The sequence below is a fragment of the Oncorhynchus nerka genome, linkage group LG12, assembly GCF_034236695.1.
Source record: "Oncorhynchus nerka isolate Pitt River linkage group LG12, Oner_Uvic_2.0, whole genome shotgun sequence".
NCBI classification, from domain to species: Eukaryota; Metazoa; Chordata; class Actinopteri; order Salmoniformes; family Salmonidae; genus Oncorhynchus; species Oncorhynchus nerka.
Window position 1 is genome coordinate 10,066,289 of NC_088407.1, and position 18,078 is coordinate 10,084,366.

The 18,078-nt window shown below is 47.3% G+C and overlaps 1 protein-coding gene across 1 annotated transcript in view; it reads right to left on the minus strand.

The window, feature by feature from the left end:
- LOC115124437 (pyruvate carboxylase, mitochondrial-like) overlaps nt 1–18,078 on the minus strand; it is a 671,386-nt gene that overhangs the window by 102,213 nt on the left and 551,095 nt on the right. Inside the window, exons 15-16 of the mRNA XM_065025223.1 lie at nt 7,329–7,450; nt 6,645–6,744 (exon numbers count right to left, since the gene is read on the minus strand). Of these exons, the coding sequence (XP_064881295.1) occupies nt 6,645–6,744; nt 7,329–7,450 (222 nt within the window). The remainder of the gene's footprint in view (nt 1–6,644; nt 6,745–7,328; nt 7,451–18,078) is intronic.

The following is an 18,078-nucleotide window of genomic DNA, read 5'->3' on the forward strand; positions in this document are numbered from 1 at the left end:
CGGATCATCCCATCTCTGCCCCACTGAATCCCCCCTGGTAACCATGGAGCGGATCCTATCTGAATCCCCCTGGTAACCGTGGAGTGGATCCTATCTGAATCCCCCTGGTAACCATGGAGCGGATCCTATCTATCTGTAAATCCTATCTGGTAACCGTGGAGTGGATCCTATCTGAATCCCCCTGGTAGCGGACCAGCCCCCTGGTAACCATGGAGCGGATCCCTATCGGAATCTGCCCCCTGGTAACCGTGGAGTGGATCCTATCTGAATCCCCTGGTAATCTGAAGCACCCCTGGTAACCGTGGTAAGTGGATCCTATCTGAATCCCCCTGGTAACCGTGGAACCATGGAGCGGACCCTATCTGAAGCCCCCCTGGTAACCGTGGAGTGGATCCTATCTGAAGCACCCCTGGTAACCGTGGAGTGGATCCTATCTGAAGCCCCCCAACCAGACCCTATCTGAAAAAGTGCTTATAACCAAGCGGATCCTATCAGATGGTAACAGCCTAAAAGTGCTTATAAAACTCAGATGGTAAACCATCGATGCCAGGGGCTCGGCCTGATGAGAGCTGTGTAACTGCTGTGGACAGCTTCCCGCAGGGTGAAGTCAGAGTCCAAGGCAACTCTCTGCTCAGGGCCCAACTTTGTAACAACTGTTTAGCACACAGAGACTCACAATGCTCCAGCAGTATACTGTTGACAAAACACACATATTTGGGCTGTAGAAGTCAACCTCATTAGTCTCATCACTTCCCAACCTCCCAACATCGTCTCAAGGACTCCAAGTTCCATCTAATAACTCTACATTTTTTTCCCAAAACAACAAACTCTTTTCACAAAACATGACGTAACAATTTAACATTAAACCTTCATGGACAGGACAAGTGAATATCAACAGACACGTTATGGTGATCAGATAAACCCACAGGAGTAATGTCTAACCTTCCAACCCTACTAGAGTAGTGATCAGATACATACCACCTGTCTAACCTTCCAACCCTACTACAGTAGTGATCAGATACATACAACCTGTCTAACCTTCCAACCCTACTACAGTAGTGATCAGATACATACAACCTGTCTAACCTTCCAACCCTACTACAGTAGAGATCAGATACATACAACCTGTCTAACCTTCCAACCCTACTACAGTAGTGATCAGATACATACCACCTGTCTAACCTTCCAACCCTACTACAGTAGTGATCAGATACATACAACCTGTCTAACCTTCCAACCCTACTACAGTAGTGATCAGATACATACCACCTGTCTAACCTTCCAACCCTACTACAGTAGTGATCAGATACATACCACCTGTCTAACCTTCCAACCCTACTACAGTAGTGATCAGATACATACTTCCTGTCTAACCTTCCAACCATGACTTCATTAACAACTGCCCCTCCCACCACCTACCCCAGTCCACCTCATTATCCTCATCACAATGTATCTCCTGTAGAAGTCAACCTCATTATCCTCATCACTATGTATCTCCTGTAGAAGTCCACCTCATTAGTCTCATCACTATGTATCTCCTGTAGAAGTCCACCTCATTAGTCTCATCACTATGTATCTCCTGTAGAAGTCCACCTCATTATCCTCATCACTATGTATCTCCTGTAGAAGTCAACCTCATTATCCTCATCACTATGTATCTCCTGTAGAAGTCCACCTCATTAGTCTCATCACTAGAAGTCAACCTAATTATCCTCATCACTATGTATCTCCTGTAGAAGTCAACCTCATTTTTCTTATTCCTGTCCCTCCCCCTCTTATTCCTGTCCCTCCCCCTCTTATTCCTGTCCCTCCCCTCTTATTCCTCCCTCCTCTGTATCTCCTGTCCCCCCTCCTATTCCTGTCCCTCCCACTATGTATTCCTGTCCACCTCTTATTCCTGTCACCCTATCTCCTCTCTTAAGTTCACCTCATTGACAGTTTTCACAGAAGTCAACCAATTATCCTCATCACTAGATTGTATCTCCTGAGAAGTCAACCTCATTTTTCTTATTCCTGTCCTCCCTCCCTCCTTATTCCTGTCCCTCCCCCTCTTCCTCCTGTCCCTCCCCTCTTATTCCTGTCCCCCTCCCCACAGATTCCTGACTCCCCCTCCTCAACTTCCTGACTCCCCTCACCTCAACTATTCCTGACTCCCCTCATTCAACTGAGGCCACGACCCCCTGACTCCCTCCTGTCCCTCCCCTGACTCCCATTCCTGTCCAACTGAGGCCACTATTCCTGACTCCCTCCCCTCAACTGAGGACACAGACCTGACTCCCTCATTCCTGTCCCTCCCCCTCAACTGAGGCCCCCCCCTTGACTCCCCTCACCTCAACTGAGACCACAGACCCCTGACTCCCCTCACCTCAACTGATTTGACAGATTTTGACTCCCCTCACCTCAACTGGATCACATTTATCCCCTGACTCCCCTCACCTCAACTGAGGCCACAGACCCCTGACTCCCCTCACCTCAACTGAGGCCACAGATGACTCCCCATATCCTCAACTGAGGCCACAGACCCCTGACTCCTCCTCAACTGAGGCCACAGACCCCTGACTCCCCTCACCTCAACTGAGGCCACAGACCCCTGACTCCCCTCACCTCAACTGAGGACCCAGACCCCTGACTCCCCTCACCTCAACTGAGGCCACAGACCCCTGACTCCCCTCACCTCAACTGAGGCCCCAGACCCCTGACTCCCCTCACCTCAACTGAGGCCACAGACCCCTGACTCCCCTTCACCTCAACTGAGGCCACAGACCCCTGACTCCCCTCACCTCAACTGAGGCCACAGACCCCTGACTCCCCACCCTCAGGCCACAGACCCCTGACTCCCACCTCAACTGAGGCCACAGACCCCTGACTCCCCACACCTCAACTGAGGCCACAGACCCCTGACTCCCTCACCTCAACTGAGGCCCCAGACCCCTGACTCCCCTCACCTCAACTGAGACCACAGACCCCTGACTCCCCTCACCTCAACTGAGGCCACAGACCCCTGACTCCCCTCACCTCAACTGAGGCCACAGACCCCTGACTCCCCTCACCTCAACTGAGGCCACAGACCCCTGACTCCCCTCACCTCAACTGAGGACACAGACCCCTGACTCCCCTCAGTCACATCCCTCTCAACAATCCCCACTCCTCCCTCGTACCGGGCACCTCCTCCACTACCTGAGAGACTAGCTCCACCTGAACCCCCTCCTGTACCCCATTACTCATACTGGGCACCTCCTCACCAGTCTGAGGAACTGGCTCTTCAGATACATCCTTACCTTCTACAACAATATTTTTCTGCTGCATAACATTTCCCTCTAATACAAGTTGCAACTCTGTGCCCTCATCACGGATAAATTGTTCCTCAGCAACAGGTGCTTGTGACGGCTCTACCCCTGTCGGTCCACCTCTCCCTACATCAGTGGGCCCAGGCGTTACGAGGCCTACCTCTCCCTACATCAGTGGGCCCAGGTGTTACGAGGCCCATCTCTCCCTACATCAGTGGGCCCAGGCGTTACGAGGCCTACCTCTCCCTACATCAGTGGGCCCAGGTGTTACGAGGCCTACCTCTCCCTACATCAGTGGGCCCAGGCGTTACGAGGCCTACCTCTCCCTACATCAGTGGGCCCAGGTGTTACGAGGCCCACCTCTCCCTACATCAGTGGGCCCAGGCGTTACGAGGCCCACCTCTCCCTACATAAGTGGGCCCAGGCGTTACGAGGCCCACCTCTCCCTACATCAGTGCGTCCAGGCATTACGAGGCCCACCTCTCCCTACATCAGTGGGCCCAGGTGTTACGAGGCCCAGCTCCCTCTACATCAGTGGGCCCAGGCGTTACGAGGCCCACCTCTCTCTACATCAGTGGGCCCAGGCGTTACGAGGCCCAGCTCTCTCTACATCAGTGGGCCCAGGCGTTACGAGGCCCACCTCTCTCTACATCGATGGGCCCAGGCGTTACGAGGACCCCTGCGCCCCCCCCCCCCCCTCCACCTTCTCCCTTTTCGGGAAAGCATGTCGCTTAAGGCCAACATCACCAAACTCAGAACACCGTTGACTACCCGTACTAGCATGAACCATATACAGTCTTTTGTCATACTAGATTTTAAGCGATAACTCTAAAGTCTGCTCCGGTGAGTCCCAAAACATAAACACCTGTCGCCGAAATAACATGACCTGTTTCAGAGCCGGGTGTTTGAAACGACATGACCTGTTTCAGAGCCGGGTGTTTGAAACAACATGACCTGTTTCAGAGCCGGGTGTTTGAAACGACATGACCTGTTTCAGAGCCGGGTGTTTGAAACGACATGACCTGTTTCAAAGCTGGGTGTTTGAAACGACATGACCTGTTTCAGAGCCGGGTGTTTGAAACGACATGACCTGTTTCAGAGCTGGGTGTTTGAAACGACATGACCTGTTTCAGAGCTGGTTGTTTGAAACAACATTACCTGTTTCAGAGCTGGTTGTTTGTAACCCAACGGGACAATTTTAATTGAACTTGCAAACTTCCCAAATCCCAATAACTCGCGCTCCAACAGCTGATTGGGAATAAACGGAGGTACATTCTAAATTGTTACCCTTGTTGACGGAGAAATAAGTGGCATAACTTGAATAAACATTAAGAAGTACACAATGCTCAACCATACGATCAACAAGACGCTCTTCTTTAAGAAGTACACCACGCTCAACCATACGATCAACAAGACGCTCTTCTTTAAGAAGTACACCACGCTCAACCATACGATCAACAAGACACTCTTCTTTAAGAAGTACACCACGCTCAACCATACGATCAACAAGACGCTCTTCTTTAAGAAGTACACCACGCTCAACCATACGATCAACAAGACACTCTTCTTTAAGAAGTACACCACGCTCAACCATACGATCAACAAGACGCTCTTCTTTAAGAAGTACACCATGCTCACCATACGATCAACAAGACACTCTTCTTTAAGAAGTACACCACGCTCAACCATACGATCAACAAGACACTCTTCTTTAAGAAGTACACCACGCTCAACCATACGATCAACAAGACACTCTTCTTTAAGAAGTACACCACGCTCAACCATCCGATCAACAAGACCCTCTTCTTTAAGAAGTACACCATGCTCAACCATACGATCTACAAGACCACCACCACTTTATTAATCCGTGATGCATAAGCAACATTCTCGTATCCTACCTCCTCTCATACGACGACCAGAAACTCCTCCACCGTTACAGTAGCTTCAGTAACTCAACTAAAACCGTGCCAAAGTGACAGGGACGACGTCCCCATGTGGGCCGCCACCCCCGCCAAACTCAGGGTAACTTCGACACGAAAAACAATATACTTCATTCTACCACATCAAATAAATAAAAATAATGATAACCTTAATCATGCATCATCATCAGCAAAAATGGAAACCACCAAGAAAACATACTCACACTCAAAAATATACTCATAACTCCCAGCATGCACCTAACACTCCCAGAGAGACAGAGAGACAGAGATAGAGATAGAGACAGGGAGAGAGACAGAGAGACAGAGAGGCAGAGAGAGAGAGAGAGACAGAGAGAGAGAGACAGAGAGAGAGAGATAGAGAGAGAGAACAGGTAGACAGGGAGAGAGAAATGGTAGACAGAGAGAGAGAGAGAGAGAGAACAGGTAGACAGAGAGAGAGAGACAGAGAGAGAGAACAGGTAGACAGAGAGAGAGAGAGAGAGAGAGAGAGAACAGGTAGACAGAGAGAGAGAGAGAGAGAGAGAGAACAGGTAGACAGAGAGAGGAAGAGAGAGAGAGAGAACAGGTAGACAGAGAGAGAGAGAGAACAGGTAGACAGAGAGAGAGAGAGAACAGGTAGACAGAGAGAGAGAGAGAGAACAGGTAGACAGAGAGAGAGAGAGAGAGAACAGGTAGACAGAGAGAGAGAACAGGTAGACAGAGAGAGAGAGAGAACAGGTAGACAGAGAGAGAGCGAGAGAGAGAGAGAGAGAACAGGTAGACAGAGAGAGAGAGAGAACAGGTAGACAGAGAGAGAGAGAGAGAACAGGTAGACAGAGAGAGAGAGAGAGAGAGAGAGAGAGAGAACAGGTAGACAGAGAGAGAGAGAGAACAGGTAGACAGAGAGAGAGCGAGAGAGAGAGAGAACAGGTAGACAGAGAGGGAGCGAGAGAGAGAGAGAACAGGTAGACAGAGAGAGAGAGAGAGAGAGAGAACAGGTAGACAGAGAGAGAGAACAGGTAGACAGAGAGAGAGAGAGAACAGGTAGACAGAGAGAGAGAGAGAGAGAGAGAGAGAACAGGTAGACAGAGAGAGAGAGAGAGAGAGAGAGAGAGAACAGGTAGACAGAGAGAGAGAGAGAGAGAGAGAGAGAGAGAGGAGAGAGAGAGAACAGGTAGAGAGAGAGAGAGAACAGGTAGACAGAGAGAGAGAGTGAGAACAGGTAGACAGAGAGAGGGAGAGAGAGACAGAGAGAGAGAGAGAACAGGTAGACAGAGAGAGAGAGAGAGAGAGAGAGAGAGAGGGAGAGAGAGAGAGAGAGAACAGGTAGACAGAGAGAGAGAGAGAGAGAGAGAGAGAGAGAGAGAGAGAGAGGAGAGAGAGAGAGAGAGAGAACAGGTAGACAGAGACAGTAAAAGACAGATAAAGACAGTCTCACCTCCCCAGTTCTCCAGGCTGAACAGGTTGTTGAAGTTATGTGATACGTAAGGTGCTATCTTCTTCAGGTCGTGAGTTCGCACCCTGGTGGCCAGGAGGGACTGTTGACCAGGAAGAAGAAGATTACAGTTGAAGAGGTGAAGTGCCTTGCATCTACGGCGTCATCTCACTCTGCACGAAATGTTGGGATTTGAACCGACAACCCTCCGGTTGCTGGCCCACTGCTCTAACCATCTAGGCTACCTACAATCCAACTACCATCTGGGATCCATAGTGCAGCCCTGATACCTTCCACCGATGTCTGTGTGCGTACGTTTCTATGCGTCTGGGCCCAATCTTGGATCTACAGTGTTACCTACCAGGTGGGTGTCCATGAACAGTAGACCAGGGTGGGCTCTAACCTCTAACCTCTAACCTCTATTTTACCTACCAGGTGGGTGTCCATGAGCAGTAGACCCGAGTGGGCTCTAACCTCTAACCTCTAACCTCTATGTTACCTACCTGGTGGGCGTCCCTGAAGGTGGTGTCCTTGAGCAGTAGGCCAGGGTGGGCTCTAACCTCTAACCTTTAACCTCTATGTTACCTACCTGGTGGGCGTCCCTGAAGGTGGTGTTCATTCCATAAGCAGTAGACCAGGGTGGCCTCTAACCTCTAACCTCTAACCTTTAACCTCTATGTTACCTACCTGGTGGGCGTCCCTGAAGGTGGTGTCCATGAGCAGTAGACCAGAGTGGGCTCTCACTGCCTTGGCAAAGCCCTCTGGACCCTCACGGAGCAGGACGTCACGGAACCCTAACGACGGCTCACCTTGAGGAGGGGGAGGAGTGGGATGGAGGGGGAGGAGTGGGATGGAGGGGGAGTTTCAATACATGTTAGTTTAAAAAAAATATATCAATTAAATCACAGAAACCCACAGGAGAGTCACCTTGTAGGGATAGGTTACAAAATGGTAAGAAGAAAAAGAGAGACAGAGAGGAGGGGTGAGGCGAGGAGAGGAGAGGAGAGGAGAGGTGAGGAGAGGAGAGGAGAGGAGAGGAGAGAGGAGGAGGAGGAGAGGAGAGGAGAGGAGAGGAGAGGAGAGGGGAGAGGAGAGAGAGAATGAATGAATGAGAGGAGGAGGAGAGGAGAGGAGGAGGTGAGGAGAGGATAGGATAGGAGAGGAGAGGAGAGGAGAGGAGGGAGAGGGAGAGGAGAGGAGGAGAGGAGAGGAGAGGAGAGGAGAGGAGAGGAGAATGAATGAGAGAGAGGAGAGGAGGGAGAGGAGAGGAGGATAGGTAGGAAGGAGAGGAGAGAGGGAGGAGAGGAGAGGAGAGGAGAGAGGAGAATGAATGAGAGGAGAGGAGAGGGAGGAGGGGTGAAGAAGGAGAGGAGAGGAGAGGGAGAGGAGAGGAGAGGAGAGGAGAGGAGAGGAGAGGGAGTGAATGAGAGGAGAGGAGAGAGGAGAGGAGAGGTGAGGGAGAGGAGAGGAGAGGAGAGGAGAGGAGGCAGCTAATACAAAACTGAATATACAATCACAGAACGCCTGTGCATGTGTGTGTGCATATGTGCATGTGTGTGTGTGTGTGCGTGTGTGTGTGTTTGTGTGTGCTTGTGTGTAAGTGGGTCACATCTCTAGTAGTTGATCTCGTTGGTACGTGCATGTGCTTGTCTCTTTGCCTACTACACACACGACTTAGAACCAGAGTGAGTTATTCCTTTTCTCTCTCTCTCTCTCTCTCTCTCTCTCTCTCTCTCTCTCTCTCTCTCTCTCTCTCTCTCTCTCTCTCTCTCTCTTTCTCTCTACCCAGGGTAATAAACCCATCTAATCCCTCTCCTCACATCCCTCCGTTTGCCAAATTAAAGAAGGGATCTGAGCACAATACAAAAATAATACCATTAGCAAGCTAGGTGTGTGTGTGTGTGTGTTAGTGTGTGTGTGTGTGTGTGTGTGTGTGTGTGTGTGTGTGTGTGTGTGTGTGTGTGTTAGTGTGTGTGTGTGTGTGTGTGTGTGTGTGTGTGTGTGTGTGTGTGTGTGTGTGTGTTGTGTGTGTGTGTGTGTGTGTGTGTGTGTGTGTGTGTGTGTGTGTGTGTGTGTGTGTGTGTGTGTGTGTGTGTGTGTGTGTGTGTGTGTGTGTGTGTGTGTGTCAGAGATAGAGGAGGATAACGATACAGGTGTAGGATATTAATTTGAGCCAGTTTGCAACAGCAGGAAAATAATCCTACAGCAACAGGAAATGTGGATTATTGTGTGGATTATACAACACATTCACAAAGTATTTAAACCCCTTTTTACACATTGTGTTGTGTTACAGCCTTATTCTAAAATGGCTTTAGTCATTAAAAAAAATCCTCATGAATACAAATCAATAAATAATCAAAATCTATCAAAAATCACAAAGTGAAAACAGGTTTTTAGATTAAATTTATAGATTATATAAATATATATTTACATAATTCAGACCCTTTCATATGAGACTCAAATGAGACTCAAAATTGAGATCAGATGCATCCTGCTTCCGTTGATCATCCTTGAGATGTTTCTACAACTTGATTGGAGTCCACCTGTGGTAAATTCAATTGATTGGACATGATTTGGAAAGGCACACACCTGTCTATATAAAGGTCCCACCGTTGACAGTGCATGTCAGAGCAAAAACCAAGCCATAAGCTAGAGGGAATTGTCCGTAGAGCTCCGAGACATGATTGTGTCGAGGCACAGATCTGGGGAAGGGTACCAAAAAATGTCCCCAAGAACACAGGTGCCTCCATCATTCTTAAAGGGAAGAAGTGTGGAACCACAAAGACTCTTCCTAGAGCTGGCCGCCTGGCCAAACTGAGCAATTAGGGGAGAAGGGCCTTGGTCAGGGAGGTGACCAAGAACCCGATGGTCACTCTGACAGAACTCCAGAGTTTCTTTGCGGAGATGGGAGAACCTTCCAGAAGGACAACCGTCTCTGCAGCACTCCACCAATCAGGCCTTTATGGTAGAGTGGCCAGACAGAAGCCACTCCTCAGTAAAAGGCACATGACATGACGGCCCACTTGGAGTTTTACCTTGAGAATCAAGATACTCTGGTCTGATGAAATCTGGATTGAACTCTTTGGCCTGAATGCCAAAAGTCAGGTCTGGAGGAAACCATACAATTCCCAGCATGCACCAAAAACTCCCAGCATGCACCATCCCTACGGTGAAGCATAATATGTTTAAAATGTCCTCTCAAAGACATGACTAAAAATGCACATAGACACACTTGCAAACTCATTACACACACACACACACACACACACACACACACACACACACACACACACACACACACACACACACACACACACACACACACACACATCATACAGTAGGTGGCATTTGACATTTTTAGCATTTTAGACATTTTTCCATGAACTAAGATTTTGACCAGGTTGATTCAAAACAGACAGTTACTTGTTTTTCTAGTGATGAGTTCTGACTAATAATATTTGCTAATTATCAGGTATTCTATGGAAATATTGACTGCCGGTTGACTGCTGGTTTCTACACCAGAAGTTAATTAATGGGTATCTGTAGGAGAAATGTATATAGTGGAGGTAAATAAGCTTGGAATGTATTGAGTGAAGGAAAGGCCATCACATGTTGGCAGGTACTGATGGAGAGATGTGTTTTTTTTGTGAGGAATGGGGAGGGGGAGGGGGGGGGGTTGAGGTCACGAGGTCAGGTCACATTAAAGGAGAAGGAACAGTTGATTGCCCGCATCACTTCCTGCTTAGCAATAAAGATGTCATGTTTAGACAGACAGAGGACGTCACCCAAATTGGGGTATATATGCTACCACTGATGGGACCAGGTCTTTTTATCTGTAAGGCTGAGGAAATAAACTTTACGTCTTTTTATTTATTTTATTTTCTTATTTAGAATCACTAGCTCCTAGAAAACTTTTTGTATTTTTTTCTGATAGTTTTCTGATAGTTTTTTATTTTATTTATATTTTACATTATTTGCTCAGAAAGTTTCTTGTATTTTTTAGCTACAGCTGGTAATATATTTTTGAATATTAAAGATACCTCCCTGATCCTGTAGTAAATATTAACGCAGACGTCGGACACGAGGTAGTAGTTGGGATCCTCGTCAGACTCAGGAGACGTGCCATACCATCCACCCCTTCAGAGTAAATTACAAGTTCAGTCCCTGGACAATAAAGTCAAGCTCAGGGCGAGGATCTCCTTCCAGAGAGGCATCAGGAATTGCTCCGGTCCCCATCCATTCAGCCAGCAGGGTACTCCGTCCATCACGCAAGCAGGAAAAAAATAACTCTCCGGAGAAAAGAGAGGAAGAGGGGTTTGTTTCATAATTAAGTGCGGACTGGTGGTAAAGATGGTCAAACTGAAAGAATATACCATTGTTGCATTAAATAAATAAAAATTCCATTGCATTTTTTATATAAATGATCATGGGATTGGCGGGAGAGAGACAACATTGGATATTTATATATGGGCCCCATTCAGCATAGAAAACTCTGTTTTGTAAAGCGGTGCGCTCATAATAGGCTCTTATCTATTCAGTTGTGGGGGTTTTGCAGTCAGACACTCTGATGAAGACAGATAGTTTAGTTTGAGTTGTCACTCTCCTTATAAATCTCTCTCAGTCTCTCTCTCTCTCTCTGTTTCTCTCACTCTCTCTCTCTGTTTATCTCAGTCTCTCTCTCTCTCTCTCTCTCTGTTTCTCTCAATCTTTCTCTCTCTCTCTCTCTGTTTCTCTCTCTCTCTCTCTCTCTCTCTCTCTCTCTCTCTATTTTCTCTCTCTCTCTCTCTCTCTCTCTGTTTCTCTCAGTCTCTCTCTCTTTCTCTCTTTCTCTGCTTCTCTCAATCTCTCTCTCTCTCTCTCTCTCTGTCTCTCTGTTTCTCTCAATCTCTCTCTCTCTCTCTCTCTCTCTGTCTCTCTCTCTGTTTCTCTCAATCTCTCTCTCTCTCTCTCTCTGTCTCTCTCAATCTCTCTCTCTCTCTCTCTCTGTCTCTCTCTCTCTCTCTCTCTGCTTCTCTCTCTCTCTCTCTCTCTCTCTCTGCTTCTCTCAGTCTCTCTTTCTCTTTCTCTTCTCTCTCTCTCTCTCTTTCTCTCTCTCTCTCTCTCTCTCTCTCTCTCTCTGTTTCTCTCAGTCTCTCTCTCTTTCTCTCTACCTCTCTTTCTCTCTCTGTCTCCCTCTCTCTCTCTCTGTGTCTCTCTATCTCTGTCTCTCTTTATCTCTCTGTTTCTCTCTCTATCTCTCTGTCTCTCTCTCTCTCTCTGTCTCTTTATCTCTCTGTGTCTTTATCTCTCTGTCTCTGAATTCAATTTGCTTTATTGGCATGACGTTATAATGTACATATTGCTTATTTTGTATATTTTCTTTTCTATATAACTTTGAACAATAACAATAAGTAGAGGACATGTGTAGGTTGATGGGTCTGTCAGACACTGTCCCTTATGGCAGGCAGCAATGTAGTGCGCTGCCAACCCACAGCTCTCTGCGTCCTCCCCCAACAGGACGGGTAGCCTATTCTCATCAGAGAGGTCTTCAATGTAGTGCGCTGCCAACCCACAGCTCTCTGCGTCCTCCCCCAACAGGACGGGTAGCCTATTCTCATCAGAGAAGTCTTCAATGTAGTGCGCTGTCAACCCACAGCTCTCTGCGTCCTCCCCCAACAGGACGGGTAGCCTATTCTCATCAGAGAGGTCTTCAATGTAGTGCGCTGTCAACCCACAGCTCTCTGCATCCTCCCCCAACAGGACGGGTAGCCTATTCTCATCAGAGAGGTCTTCAATGTAGTGCGCTGCCAACCCACAGCTCTCTGCGTCCTCCCCCAACAGGACGGGTAGCCTATTCTCATCAGAGAGGTCTTTGGGGAAATGGCACTCTCTAATTGTTTTATATTTTTGACATTTTGTCTCGAAATGCAGCTCCGTCTCAGGTTCTCTCTTTCTCTCTCTCTCTCTGTCTCTCTCTCTCTCTGTCTCTCTCTCTCTCTCTCTCTCTCTCTAATTAAGCAGCATAAAGAAATGTGCACTCCGATCACAACATTCTATTCCTTTCAAGTTCAAGGCAGCTTACAATGTATCCTACCATTTCTACCGATCTGCGTGCCAGTTATGATTTTCATATGTACATTTTTGTGGAACAGTTTCATTTTAATGATAGAGTTTTGTTTTGTCAGAATCATTGTCACATGGGTGATTAAACAAATCTGAATAGAAATTATACAAATCTCAGAGTTAAAAATGTTATTAATGCAGGAGAATCAGCATCTGACAGATGATTCACTGTGAGGGCAGCTAAAGAACTACGAGATAGCCAATGTAGCAGGGGGACATTTACTAGGTTATTGTAACAGGGGGACTATAACTAGTCTAATGTAACAGGGGACTATAACTAGGTTAATGTAACAGGGGACTATAACTAGGTTAATGTAACAGGGGACTATAACTAGGTTAATGTAACAGGGGGACTATAACTAGGTTAATGTAACAGGGGGACTATAACTAGGTTAATGTAACAGGGGACTATAACTAGTCTAATGTAGCAGGGGACTATAACTAGGTTAATGTAGCAGGGGACTATAACTAGGTTAATGTAACAGGGGACTATAACTAGGTTAATGTAGCAGGGGACTATAACTAGGTTAATGTAACAGGGGACTATAACTAGGTTAATGTAACAGGGGACTATAACTAGGTTAATGTAACAGGGGACTATAACTAGGTTAATGTAGCAGGGGACTATAACTAGGTTAATGTAACAGGGGACTATAACTAGGTTAATGTAACAGGGGGACTATAACTAGTCTAATGTAGCAGGGGACTATAACTAGTCTAATGTAACAGGGGACTATAACTAGGTTAATGTAGCAGGGGGACTATAACTAGGTTAATGTAGCAGGGGGACTATAACTAGGTTAATGTAGCAGGGGACTATAACTAGGTTAATGTAGCAGGGGGACTATAACTAGGTTAATGTAGCAGGGGGACTATAACTAGGTTAATGTAACAGGGGGACTATAACTAGGTTAATGTAGCAGGGGACTATAACTAGGTTAATGTAGTAGGGAGACTATAACTAGGTTAATGTAACAGGGGGACTATAACTAGGTTAATGTAACAGGGGGACTATAACTAGTCTAATGTAACAGGGGGACTATAACTAGGTTAATGTAACAGGGGGACTATAACTAGTCTAATGTAACAGGGGACTATAACTAGGTTAATGTAACAGGGGGACTATAACTAGTCTAATGTAGCAGGGGACTATAACTAGGTTAATGTAACAGGGGGACTATAACTAGGTTAATGTAACAGGGGGACTATAACTAGGTTAATGTAACAGGGGGACTATAACTAGTCTAATGTAACAGGGGGACTATAACTAGGTTAATGTAACAGGGGGACTATAACTAGGTTATTGTAACAGGGGACTATAACTAGTCTAATGTAACAGGGGACTATAACTAGGTTAATGTAGCAGGGGACTATAACTAGGTTAATGTAACAGGGGACTATAACTAGGTTAATGTAACAGGGACTATAACTAGGTTAATGTAACAGGGGACTATAACTAGTTAATGTAACAGGGGACTATAACTAGGTTAATGTAACAGGGGACTATAACTAGGTTAATGTAACAGGGGACTATAACTAGGTTAATGTAACAGGGGACTATAACTAGGTTAATGTAACAGGGGACTATAACTAGGTTATTGTAACAGGGGACTATAACTAGTCTAATGTAACAGGGGACTATAACTAGGTTAATGTAGCAGGGGACTATAACTAGGTTAATGTAACAGGGGACTATAACTAGGTTAATGTAACAGGGGACTATAACTAGGTTAATGTAGCAGGGGACTATAACTAGGTTAATGTAACAGGGGACTATAACTAGGTTAATGTAGCAGGGGGACTATAACTAGGTTAATGTAACAGGGGGACTATAACTAGGTTAATGAGTACGAATACATGAACTGCAAATATCACATTGATTTCTCTCTCACTCCTGTCTGCATCCCTTTCAATCCGTCTTGACTTGGATAGTGAAGTGCAACATTGTAGCCTTTCAAATCAACCTGCTGATGAGTGTCTGGCCCAATGACTGTATATATGAGGTCTGACCCCAAGCTGTCGCTAGAAAACTTGCAATATTGTTTCAGCTAGTCTGAACCCTCAGAGTTTCCCGTTCCAGTGAGCTTGGGACAGTCGCAGCTGTTTTTCTAAAAAGGAAAATATGTTCGGGTATTTTATGAAGTCTCAACTGGGTATGTGGGATCCTCAGAGCGTGACATTTTGATCTTTCACGCCGAGGCCTGCTGATTATTGACGGGTAGAAGAGTTTTCAAATACTGTGAGGAACTGTTATCATTCATACTTAGACAATAAGAAATCAGACATCCTCAAAATGGCCAACTTTCCTACATTTGCTCACAGCAGACCAGTTAACCTACTTCTACAAGGTGACCAGTTATCCAACTTCTACAAGGTGACCAGTTATCCTACTTCTACAAGGTGACCAGTTAACCTACTTCTACAAGGTGACCAGTTAACCTACTTCTACAAGGTGACCAGTTAACCTACTTCTACAAGGTGACCAGTTAACCTACTTCTACAAGGTGACCAGTTATCCTACTTCTACAAGGTGACCAGTTAACCTACTTCTACAAGGTGACCAGTTAACCTACTTCTACAAGGTGACCAGTTAACCTACTTCTACAAGGTGACCAGTTAACCTACTTCTACAAGGTGACCAGCTACGACCTCAGTAAGACAATCAAAGGGGCAAAACGACAACACAGGGACAAAGTGTTGCAATTCAATAGCTCAGACATGAGACGTACTGTGTGTGGCAGGTACTCAGCCACATAGGGGACGCAGACTCCTCGCTCCCAGAAAAGCTCAACACCTTCTTCGCCCAATTTGCTTAAAGATGCCCACTCACTTATGTCATCATGAAATGCTTTGAGGGATTAATTAAGGATCATATCACCTCCACCTTACCTGACACCCTAGACCCACTTCAATTTGCATATCGCCCCAACAGATCCACTGTCCTATCCCACCTGGACAAGAGAAATACCTATGGAAGAATGCTGTTCATCGACTACAGCTCAGCCTTCAACACCATAGTACTGACACAACAGTGGTAGGCCTGATTACCAACAACAATTATATAGCCAATCAGAGAGGAGGTGAAAGCCCTGCCGGAGTGGTGACAGGAAATGAACCTCTCCCTCAACGTCAACAAAATGAAGGAGCTGACCTTGGACTTCAGAAGACAGTAGAGAGAGCACCCCCCCCCCCCCCATCCACATCAATGAAGCCACAGTGTAGAGGGTAAAAAGCTTCAAGTTCCTTGGTGTGCACATCATTGAAAACTTGAAATGGTCCCTTCACACAGACCGCGTGGTGAAGAAGGTGCAACAGCGCCTCTTCAACCTCAGGAAGCTGATGAAATTCGTCTTGGCACCTAGGACCATCATGAACTTGTACAGATGCACCATTGAGAGCATCCTGTCGGGCTGCATTGCCGCCTGGTGCAGCAACAGCACCGCCTGCAACGGCAGGGCTCTCCAGAGGGTGGTGTGGTCAGCTCAACGCATCACCGGGGGGGGGGGGGGTAAACTACCTGCCCTCCATGACAACCTACAGCACCCGATGTCACAGGAAGGCCAAGAAGATCATCAGGGACCTCAGCCACTCAAGCCTGTTCACCACGCTACCACCCAACAAGGCGAGGTCAGTAAAGATGCATCGAAGCTGAGACCGAGAGACTGAAAAAAACAGCTTCTGTCTCCAGGCCATCAGACTGGCTATTAAATAGCTTTCACTTGCTGGCCTCCGCCCAGTACCCTGCCCAGAACCTTAGAGGCTGCTGCCCTATGTACATAGAGTCATCGAACACTGGTCACTTTAACTTCCGCGACGCATATAAGGCCCTGCCCCGCCCCCCTTTCGGAAAAGCTGACCACGACTCCATTTTGTTGATCCCTGCCTACAGACAGAAACTAAAACAAGAGGCTCCCACGCTGAGGTCTGTCCAACGCTGGTCCGACCAAGCTGACTCCACACTCCAAGACTGCTTCCATCACGTGGACTGGGATATGTTTCGTATTGCGTCAGATAACAATATTGACGAATACGCTGATTCGGTGTGCGAGTTCATTAGAACGTGCGTTGAAGATGTCGTTCCCATAGCAACGATTAAAACATTCCCTAACCAGAAACCGTGGATTGATGGCAGCATTCGTGTGGAACTGAAAGCGCGAACCACTGCTTTTAATCAGGGCAAGGTGTCTGGTAACATGACCGAATACAAACAGTGCAGCTATTCCCTCCGCAAGGCTATCAAACAAGCTAAGTGTCAGTACAGAGACAAAGTAGAATCTCAATTCAACGGCTCAGACACAAGAGGCATGTGGCAGGGTCTACAGTCAATCACGGACTACAAGAAGAAATCCAGCCCAGTCACGGACCAGGATGTCTTGCTCCCAGGCAGACTAAATAACATTTTTTGCCCGCTTTGAGGACAATACAGTGCCACTGACACGGCCTGCAACGAAAACATGCGGTCTCTCCTTCACTGCAGCCGAGGGGAGTAAGACATTTAAACGTGTTAACCCTCGCAAGGCTGCAGGCCCAGACGGCATCCCCAGCCGCGCCCTCAGAGCATGCGCAGACCAGCTGGCCGGTGTGTTTACGGACATATTCAATCAATCCCTATACCAGTCTGCTGTTCCCACATGCTTCAAGAGGGCCACCATTGTTCCTGTTCCCAAGAAAGCTAAGGTAACTGAGCTAAACGACTACCGCCCCGTAGCACTCACTTCCGTCATCATGAAGTGCTTTGAGAGACTAGTCAAGGACCATATCACCTCCACCCTAACTGACACCCTAGACCCACTCCAAATTGCATACAGCCCCAATAGGTCCACTGTCGATGCAATCTCAACCACACTGCACACTGCCCTAACCCATCTGGACAAGAGGAATACCTATGTGAGAATGCTGTTCATCGACTACAGCTCGGCATTCAACACCAGAGTACCCTCCAAGCTCGTCATCAAGCTCGAGACCCTGGGTGTCGACCCCGCCCTGTGCAACTGGGTACTGGACTTCCTGACGGGCCGCCCCCAGGTGGTGAGGGTAGGCATCAACATCTCCTCCCCGCTGATCCTCAACACTGGGGCCCCACAAGGGTGCGTTCTGAGCCCTCTCCTGTACTCACAGTTCACCCACGACTGCGTGGCCACGCACGCCTCCAACTCAATCATCAAGTTTGCGGACGACACAACAGTGGTAGGCTTGATTACCAACAACGACGAGACGGCCTACAGGGAGGAGGTGAGGGCCCTCGGAGTGTGGTGTCAGGAAAATAACCTCACACTCAACGTCAACAAAACTAAGGAGATGATTGTGGACTTCAGGAAACAGCAGAGGGAACACC